Source organism: Cololabis saira, chromosome 2, assembly GCF_033807715.1.
Source record: "Cololabis saira isolate AMF1-May2022 chromosome 2, fColSai1.1, whole genome shotgun sequence".
Lineage (NCBI taxonomy): Eukaryota > Metazoa > Chordata > Actinopteri > Beloniformes > Belonidae > Cololabis > Cololabis saira.
This window is the reverse complement of record NC_084588.1, coordinates 33,142,483-33,152,796: the sequence shown is the minus strand read 5'-3', so window position 1 is coordinate 33,152,796 and position 10,314 is coordinate 33,142,483. Positions and strand designations below refer to the sequence as shown.

The 10,314-nt window shown below is 39.1% G+C and overlaps 1 protein-coding gene across 1 annotated transcript; it reads right to left on the bottom strand.

Annotated features, from left to right (window-relative positions):
- Positions 1 to 310: 310 nt before the first annotated feature.
- On the bottom strand, positions 311 to 4,893 carry rhcga (Rh family, C glycoprotein a). Its single transcript, XM_061744144.1, has 11 exons — positions 4,598 to 4,893; positions 3,869 to 4,061; positions 3,630 to 3,780; positions 3,399 to 3,546; positions 3,121 to 3,287; positions 2,895 to 3,032; positions 2,251 to 2,387; positions 1,890 to 2,014; positions 1,695 to 1,768; positions 1,532 to 1,605; positions 311 to 1,447 (listed from the first exon to the last, which is right to left on the bottom strand). Exons 1-11 carry the CDS (start codon positions 4,821 to 4,823, stop codon positions 1,414 to 1,416), a joined length of 1,467 nt encoding a protein of 488 aa, XP_061600128.1. The 5' UTR covers positions 4,824 to 4,893; the 3' UTR covers positions 311 to 1,413.
- Positions 4,894 to 10,314: the final 5,421 nt, after the last annotated feature.

Sequence of the window (10,314 nt, the reverse complement as noted above, 5' to 3'; positions counted from 1 at the left end):
TATTATCCACTCCTGTTCCCCCAGATCTTCTGAATTTGGATCCTCAACAACACCTGCACCTTGACCGAGGCAAATGAAATTTACAATAAACATGTAGACAACAATGTTTTGCCACAGTTTATTTGTACATCTACTTGTTCAATTTCAACCTGGAGAAGATATTATCTACAACTTTAAATTTGGCTCAGTTTCATCCATATTGATGTAATAAAGCCAAAAAATGCTCTAAAACACTTTGTTCTGTGAAATCTCTGAATGCTTGCATGCATGTTAATTGATCTTGAACTGAGATGACACTGCATTCATGATGTTAGTTTTACCAGCTTTATTTTGCATCACAGCCTTGGCACAGTCAAAACTGAATTTCACTCCTATGTACAAGATACATCTTTGTTAAAATTGATTTAATTTTGCTAACATGAGTTTATTCGTATAACATAGAAAATGGTCAATAGTATATAGCTACACATTTGACATCACAGCTACTTTACACACACAAAACACGCGCGCGCACACACACACACACACACACACTCAGTTGGAGCAGTCATGGGTATAAAAATAAGCACAGATCGGGAGCTTGTAAAGCCTCTTAAAAACGTTATTGCATTTATGTCGTATACATACTGTATCTTTTACATTTCTTTTGTAAAAATGAAAGCAACAGTTGGTCACATACAATCACGTGGATAGTTCACTGATGTTCAAATAAAGAGCCTTCACGCGCAAATATTTGATTAACTTGTGTGTTAACAACTATCTTTCCTTTATATTTCCATTCATGATGTCAGTCAGTCGTATGACAGTCCACGGGGTGATGATGTGACTTTCCTTTGTGCTGCGGTTTCGTTGACTTTCACAGTAACATTCAACACTACACAAGTTGTATCATTGTTACTCAGAACCTCCACTGTTAGAAATGAGCCTGAAGTTTGATATGGGTGAAATCATATGTACAAAGAGTGAGGCTTACAATGCTTAATTTAAAAGAAATAACAAAGGTATATTAGCACAGATATTTCTGATTCCTAAACAGTTTCTCTTTTGCCCACACTACTCAAAGTAATCCATTTCCACAAACTCTCGATTTAAAGATTTAAAATTAAAGGCATTATTATGACAGTTCTCAGCAAGTGCTGGAGATCAAATGAGAGCACTCTGGCTTTTTTATACAGGCCTTAAAAAGTTGGATTTACTCCCAGTCATGTGGACAGTAATACATATAATACAAATATCTCACATCATATCACATCACATCATACAGTCTGGACTCAGAGCCTCACAGTTTATCCACAAAAAGAATGACATTGCCTGCAGTTTCTAATTTGTGAGGCTCCTTCATAAATTACTGTTGCTTCATATCTGCATCATGTTCAGAACAATACGAGTTGTTTGTTCGACCTCAGAGCGGCTCTAACTTTGCTCCACAGAGAAGTTTGACTCGGATCTGTAAAATGCAAATAAGACAGTCACAGTTAAGGAGAGATGTGTGCCAGGTAGGAGAAAATGATGTGCTAAAGTATGTGCTTACATGTCTTGGTGTTTGTGTATCATGTGGTTGTTGTACTCCAAGACAGGGGGAATGTGCTCTTCATCCTCAGGCAGCTGAAAGCACAATGTTGGGTGATTTTAGAAGGGAAAGTGGCAAGAAAAAGGGTAAGGACGCCATCTAGTGGTAGAGCATGCTCCCTTACCTCCCAGTAAACCTCATCATCGAAGCAGTTGTCATCAGCAGGATCGCCCCAGATGGGGAACTTTAGGATGAAACCTTTGAAGATACATGAAAACAGAATTAGGTGAGTGAAAACATATTGATTAACTCTCTGGGAAGCTGCAATTGACTGTGAGGCTTGGAGTTTCTGAATAGAGCTAGACTTTTTCAAACTCACCAACAGCGGCTCCACCGATCAGTCCAAATGCTATGGACACACATGTCCCAGCAGCCTGAAAGCCTCCCTGCGTTCCCACAGTTCTGTTTGCATGTTTGCCTACAAAGTCAAATGTGTTGATGAGCCTGGTGGAAACAAAAAGATACTTTAGAAAGCAGATTTTCACAAAGGGACTTGCAGGGTCAGTGCACTTGAAGTAGAACCTGTGAACATATCAGTGAGCGAAGAGAGCACAGCTAATTTTTTGATGATGAGAAATTAGTGGTCGTGTTTTTTCATGACTGTTGTTTTTTCTACTGCGTGCCTGTTGGCACGGTTTTCTGAGTTTCAGGTTTTCTCTGAGTCTGCCTGAGAGCCTCACCCCTCTTTGCTGTAGACAGATTCAGAAGCTGCCGCGGCAACGATGGCACCTATGAAGCCACCAAGCATCCCGGGCACTGCATGCAGGTTGTGGACTCCACATGTGTCCTGGAGCTTGAGAACCCTCTCTAAAAAGGGCTGAGAACAGAAAACAGCAGCGTGCTGATTAGAGACATTTCTGTGCTTTCATTAAATAAACATTATCTCTGTGCCAACAGAGTCTTGCTTACAGCTACTTATTTTGTCCAGTTTAACTAAAGTTTGGGCAACTGAAAATATATTAGTGACAATTTCCTCAATTAACACCTACTTTGAGCCCCTCTTCTACAGACTAAATAAGGAACATTTCGGAGAAACCTCCACAAACTCTCTGCATTGTGGTTTTGGACTGCTTCCATCTCACAAGTGATACTGAAAGCAGCCAGCGACTGCACCAAAAATAACTCATCTTGTTAGCCAGGTAGATCAACATTACTTATTGAAAATTTCCCCGCTGTGGGACTATTAAAGGAATATCTTATCTCTTATCTTATCTTACTATCTGATTTCTGTATGGTATCATGTCCTCGTGTTTATTTTTTTTTACTTTCCATCTGTTGAAGCAGCAACTACCGATTGAGAAAACAAAAAGGACTGGAAACTTACTGTGACAAACAGGTAGCCAAAGGTGGAGATGATGCCCATGGCGAAACCAACAATCAGTGAACCGTAAGGAGAGATCATGAATTCAGCTGACGTTCCCATGGCAACGCCACCTGCCAGAGTGGCATTCTGGATATGTACCTGTCACATAACATAACATGTTAGCATTGAAAAATACAAAGGTGTCACTTGATGAGTTCCATAGCTGTCTTTGTCTTTGTGGATTTACCATGTCCAGCTTCCCTTTCTTCTGAGACATGCTGGAGATGGCAACAGCAACGAGGACAGAGGAGGCGAGGGCGAGGTAGGTGTTAATTGCTGCTCTGTGCTGTCCGTCTCCATGGTCTGTGATGGCTGAGTTGAAACTTGGCCAGAACATCCACAAGTACAGTGTTCCTGTGAGATGGTAACATGTCAATCCAACCCGTCAGGATGAATCCAGATCTCCAGAGTCCTTATCAAAATATTGATGAGTATGTTGCTACTCATGACTCACTGACCACTTACCAATCATGGCGAACAAATCCGATTGGTAGTTGGACCCGTTCAAACGTTTACTTTGGTTTAGATTTGGTCGGTACAGAACCCAGGAGATGGCCAGACCGTAGTACCCTCCAAAGCAGTGGATGACCATGGAGCCGCCAGCATCTCTGCACTGTGGAGACAGAAACACACCTCAGCTGTGGCAGTGAGCATAACTTACTTCCCTGTTGGTCTTTACTGGCTGCTGGGACTCACGTGAAGAAGGTCAAGGATGATGAATTCCTCCACAGCAAACAGCGTGACCCCAAATAAGGTGACAACCATCATCTGGACGGGACTTACTTTACCCAGGAGGGCACCATAGGCGATCAGAGAGCCGGCACAGCAGAAGTCTGCATTGATCAGACTGTGAAGAACAATCAGAGTTAAAGAAGGTTGTTTCAATTTAAAAATAAATTTTGGCACGCCATAAACTTAGTTATAAAGGCACTTACTTCTCAACTCCGATGTAAATTTTTCCAGTGGTGTGGTCCAGAGAGTGGAACCAGCCTTGCATGAGCAGAGCCCACTGCAGGCCGAAGGAAGCAATCAGGAAGTTGAAGCCTACGCCGCCCCAGCTGTAGCGCTTCAGGAAGGTCATGAGGTAACCGAATCCAACAAAGATCATGACGTGAACGTCCTGGAAGCCTGGAGAAACGATGAGAACACATCAGAATAAGAGTCAACATGTAAAGTCAGACAGTTGATAAAATAAAATTCAAAAACACAGGTTATTATTTTCCAGTTTATAGATTTGTGTGTTGAGTTTTCATCACATACATCATAAAAAAGCATTATGATGCTGATCTCTTAAAATATCTTTAATAACAGCTTCAGTTTTTAAAACAAACTGTCATAACTATGTCTTATAAAGCCTGTTTATGATATGCATGTTATTTTCATGACCCCTGGCACTTCCAGGGGGAGCTGGAAAGGGGGACTGAGACAGGTAAAAATAACCGAGACTGGTTCTGAAATTATAAATTAAATAGCAAAAAATTCACTTCTTCACATCAAAGGAAAAATACTTGATGCCTCTTTAATTGAGCAGCAAGGGATCTCATAAAGCTCCTATGTCAGACTGAACAACATCAGTGACTTGTCCTTAACATTAAAAAAAACATTAAAACAAGGTGTGCATCAAGTAAGCTGTATTGAAGAGGGACTTCCTCTTTTGTACTTACTGGGATATCTGAAGTAGAAGTCATTTTCGACATCGCTGGAGATGTTGTTTGTCTTTTTGAACTCCACCCATTTTGCACTTGACTCGTCGTTGTACCGAATGAAAACCCCAAACAGCACAATCATAGCAATCTGCCAGACGAAGCACACAGCCGGCAGACTGATACGGAGATAGGTGTTCTTCTGAGGGCCAAAAAAGCTGCTCGCACCTCCACAGGAATTCCCCATGTTGATGACTTCCACCTGATTATGATGATGATGCTCTGATCACTCTTGATGCTAGATCCAAACTGAGAGAGCTGTGTACCCACACCTTTTTATATAGTCTTGAAGCTTCGGGGAGTGTCCTTCTCAAACCACTCAGAAACAACGTGCAGAACTGATCATGCTTGCTGCCTCGTGAACCACACCTTTCCCTTTCGTAGGGGTGGCCAGGTACAATCTCTAGAAGGAAGTTAAAGAAAAATAAAGATTGAGACAGAAAGAAAAAAAATCACCACATAGGTAGTAGGGTATGTAATCTGTCTGGCTTAATTTGTTATGTGATAATCTTAAGCAAACCCTTTTTCTATAAAATAGCTAAATTCCCCAGGAGATGAGCTCTTGCTTAACATTTAGTTTATTCAGCACATGTAACTGTGGACAAGAAAATGAAATGTTACAGCCATTTACTTGATTCTGCAGTTGAAGTTAATCTAAATGTAAATTGATGTACATAATTACGGGAGTTGAAAACCAACTTTAAAAATCATAAAGAAAAAAAAAACATTTTCTTTCCTTCTCTCTTCACCATTCCAGTGCTGGGACCGTATCTGGTTGGGCCCTGAGGGCTGAGGGGTTTGGGGGGGTGGGGGGGGACTTCAACCGGCCCGGCCACTTATAGGCCACTAATAGGGTCTGATGGCGGCCCAAAGTAAGGGACAGCTAGAAGGAAGGGGAGGGGGAAAGAAGTTTAAAATTGAGAACTTATAATAAAAAGGAAAAGAGGAAAATGTGAGAATATGTGAACTGCCGGTCGGGAATTTGGACACACTTTCTCATTCCAGTCAATGGGGGGGAGGGGGTCCGGGCTCCTGACTGGTAGCAAACATACCAAATTAAAAAGCAAATTAAAAGGGAAAAGGAAACAAAAAAACAAAAACAAAACACAAACAATTGAATGTATTTAATTCTTTAATTAATTATTTAAGTCTGGACCGGTCCCGCCCTGGGAGGCCGGAGATGCCCCCCAAGACCAAGGTCACTTTTTGTTTGTATGTTTGTTTTTTCCCTTTGTCTCTCTCTCTCTCTCTCTCTCTCTCTCTCTCTCTCTCGCTGTCTCTCCTTTCTTCTCTTTTATCTCCTCCGTCATCCCTTTCTCTAATTTCTTTCTGCGTTAATGCTGACTCCTCCTTTTAACCCCTTTTTTAAAAATTATTATCATTTTTCCTTATTTATTTATTTATTTTATTTATCCTATTTATTTATTTATTTGTATTTATTTATTTATTTTGCTGCTGTCTCTCTCCTAAAATAACCATCATTCTAGAAAACCATCATACTCATACACACCACACACGTGCATGCATACATAAACGCACGCACACACCCACACCCACATACACCCACATACACCCACATACACGCCCACATAAGAAGAAATCTGAGCAAAAACATTGATTTTGTTGTTTAAAATTTTTTTTAAATCATAAAGTTTGAGATAAAATAAAAAATGTTTCATCATTTGAATCAGCAATAAAGAAGGGAATTATGTTGTATCGTTTTAGATTAAGCATGTGTGAGCGTTCCTGTTTTGAAACCGCAGGATCCTCTCTGTGTGGAGTTTGCAGGTTTTCCCCACACCTGAGCAGGTGTTATCAAGGTGCTCCGGCTTCCTTCACCAAGTCCAAAAGCATGTATGTTAAGTTGAATTGCAATTTTAAAATGACTGTAAAACTGAGCATGTGCAGTTGGTTGTCTCTACTGGCTGTGATGGAAATTACTCATTGGACTGCAAACAATGGAAGACAAAAAGACATGTTTTAAAGCAAAGGACCTTAAGGAGGATTTAGACAATTGCGGAGAGACAGTTCATTGTTTTACTGCGGCGACTCCAGCAGATACATGACTTCTATGGGAACATTTTCAAAGCAAAATAATAATAATGATCAATTCTCTGTGTTTTCTTCCAGCATTGCAACATAATGAATGAAAATAAAAACAAAAATGATGCCTTTGGACAAAAGAAAATTGATTGATATCAGCTCTTAGGAACAAAATGGTGTTTTCCAAGACTTCCTTACTTTTATGCAATAAAAAATAAAATAAAATGACCCAATGTATTCACAAGAACAAAATTAAATTATTAATTATAAACTGTAATAAACACAGGTTTTCTGTGTATTATTTAATATATCAGGTTTTAAAGGGTTAATAAGTAGAAAGAAGGTTGGATTCAATGAAAAACAAAGCAATTTTTAAAGCAGACATCGAACCTTTTATATAAAAGCTGACAATGAAAAAGTGATTGATTATGCTAAACAATAACAACCCTAAATTGTACCAGGAAATCCACAGTAAGTGCAAGTCCAGGGTTGTGCTGTTTCCCAGTGTCCTCGCAACATCGTCAGTGGACAAATATCAGAGAGTTGAAGGATGTCCCTGAACTTGAAGAACAACGGAACACCACATTTGGAAAATGTAAAAGATGGAAATGATACATATTTCAATCTTGAACTGTATGACAATTGTAAATCAGGTCATTTTTTAACAGCTGTTTTTGACCCAAACCTTTAATCTACCCATGAACAGTGAGCGCCAACGTTTTTGTCCACTTATTTCCTCACATGTTTAGACCTTATGTCGATACGTGTTGTTTTGCTTCGAATCTCAATGATAATCTAAATGTAGCGATTCCAGTTTAAAGATGCATCATTTGTTGGGTATGACTCTTGTGTCTTGAGTGACACAAAGAACATTCCAGGTGTTATCTGTCTTCCTGCTTCATAACTTATTCATCTTAAACCTTTTATTGCAACACAATGCGTACTGACATTAACTTTTGATACATTTACATGGCAACCTGAGGAGTTATATGATTTATGCACTCCAATTAGCCTTAGTATTCAAGGCATGTCAACAGAAATATTTGTTGGGGAGCTTTTAGGGCTCAAGGACAAAGGGAACGATGCCATTGGGTGTTCATTAGGCATTATCTGTACTTTGTTGAGCTGTGATGTCTTGCTTCTTTAAACAATAAAACTAAATTTGGATTCACTTGTGTTTATTTTAACTGATTAGATTATAACCCCTCGCTGATTGTAATTACTGCCGCTCAGTCACACGGTTGTGCATGAACTTAATAAAGCAATCTAATCATAGTAATTATTCAATTGCAGCTTCAAATAAACAGTTTACATTATACAATTTGCAATTATGTGTTAAGAAGAATAAGTAATAAATATGTAAATAAAAGTCATGTGGGCATTATTCAGTATCCCCTTACTGCTTCCATAGGAATTAAGTTTAAGGTGCTTTCAATCATCAGCAAGTGTGCAGCCCGCAGGGGTTTGTTAACACAATGGCTTCAGGGAATGACATATACAAAGGCAGAGCATTGTGTTGATGCACATGTTCCTGGAAAGGGTTATATAGTCACTCCCAAAAACTTTGACATTCAATGTTCTATAGTGAGAATAAAAAAGTGAAAAGCACTCATGACAGTTGCCAGTCTTCCCAGGAGTGGATGTGCCAACAAAAATTATAAGTACAATCTGAGACCATCTGTCTAGCAGCTACAGTTTTTAGGTCAAGCAAGAAAAAAATCATCTGAAACACAAGCAAATCTGCATAAAAAACCCCAAATAAATAAAATAATCAAGGCTTTGGAATAGACTCAAACACTTAGTTAAACTTGTTCAAAAGAAAATGCCCCCAGATCAGTACTGCAGTAACGTTAGGTATAAATTCCTTCACAACCATGTGAGAGTCTGACAAAGTCATACCTTCATTGCAACTCGGGTCTGCAAGCTACTGAAACATGGGGGTGTCCAGTACTACCTCAATCATTTATTTTTTCTTTTGGGCTTGACGTTTTAAATATATAATGATACAGTGAAAAACTAATTTGTTAGTATATATCTTTAGTTGTATCTGCTTAAACTAAGACACACAACAATCAGATTATTGTGACAATAGATTTCACTTCAATCAGCTAGTTAGGACTGGTGTTTTCACAACCGTCATTAATAAAGGTAAACTAATGCCAATTTTAAAGCGTCATAAATAAAAACTAGTCAAACCACATTTAACAGCCATGAGCTCCTCTCACCACCTCTCTAAGGACATAAGAAAAGTAGCAAAAGCAGCTGTGTCCTTCCTCTTTTATGTACTTTGAACAAAATTAAAATTCAGATATTCAAAAAATGAACATTTTAACACACCAAGTAGATTTTTGAAGCAAGTCATGTGATTAGATGCTCTTAAAACAAAACTTTCGAAGACTAGTGATCAAAAGTGTGTTTTTTGAAAAATATTTCATAAAAAGAACCCCTCTCTAATTGCCAAGCACAGAGGTGAATGTATCATGTTTCAGAGTTGTCTGGTAAACAAAACCAGGCAAAGATTCCCCTGGTGGAGAGAAAATTAATTAAATGAGACTTTAACCACAACTTTTAATGAATGATGCTGAAAACAGCACATAAAGATACATTCATTTCCAGCTGTGATGTTTTTTAATGATTCAGAAATTATTCAATGTTACCGTGAAATAGTTCTTGAAACATTTCAGCCCGCAGTAGTGAAACATGTGACAGAAGAACAATACAGACACTTCAGATTGAATCTGTTCAAAGTATCTTTGCAATGTTTCTGTCACATGGTTCAGCACTGAAATGATCATGGGGAAGATGTTAAGAACTCCTTTCAGTCTCCAGAAGTGAGATATGGATCAATGCACTGCAGTTATTTAAAGAAAAAAAACAAGTATTCAAGTATCGTCCCCTTATTTGTTTAATCTTTATCACAGAAAAATACTCTTAGTGACCTGCCAAGTGACAACAAGAGCTGGTATTCAAAGTACTTGAACTCTATTGGACTGAATTATCTGCTCACTTCTTATCCTTAATCCATCACAAACATTGATGCACAAGCTGCTGACTATTGCATCTGAGGGGAAAATGAGTAAAAATACCACACAAAAAGTGATAGGTAATGAAATAATTGGATCCGTCTCAGTTAGTTTAACCAGAGTAATTGTTGAGACTTTCATTTTTCTCATGTCACTTCTCCATGTCACCAGTGAGTTGATTGAAAGGTCAGGCCATCATGTGAAACTGATCTTTGCAGAAAACCATGTGTAATAACTGCTTACTGAAGAGAGATTGTCTTGTTTACAGGAAAGGAATGCCAGTCTGCACCTTGATCTGATGTGGATTTTGCGGTCTGCGGTGTGACTAAGCTGAGAGGAATTGCCTGAACCGCTGCAGGTGGAGACAGTGAGAGAACAGCGGCAGAGATAAGGGCGCGTCAGGTGGACGGCGGTTTCTTGGCGACAAAAAACACAATACGAGATGGGTATTCCTTGATAAACCTCGACAGCAGTTTGACGGATCTATGTCTTTCACAGTTGGCATATGCACAGAAACACGAGTTTGGAGGTGTCACGTGGGCTCACGTGTGTCAGGTTTTCAAACAGGTGACTTAGCTGAGATGGATGAGAGTACAGGTGCATGGTCAGAGG

What these genes read in the sequence shown, in the direction of transcription:
- rhcga (XM_061744144.1), bottom strand. Translation starts at nt 4,823, where the DNA reads ATGGGGAATTCCTGTGGAGGTGCGAGCAGCTTTTTTGGCCCTCAGAAG. An exon ending in ATTTACATCGGAGTTGAGAA is followed by an intron (nt 3,781 to 3,868) that starts GTAAGTGCCTTT and finishes TGTTCTTCACAG; the next exon opens with TCTGATCAATGCAGACTTCT. An exon ending in AGAAAGGGAAGCTGGACATG is followed by an intron (nt 3,033 to 3,120) that starts GTAAATCCACAA and finishes GTTATGTGACAG; the next exon opens with GTACATATCCAGAATGCCAC.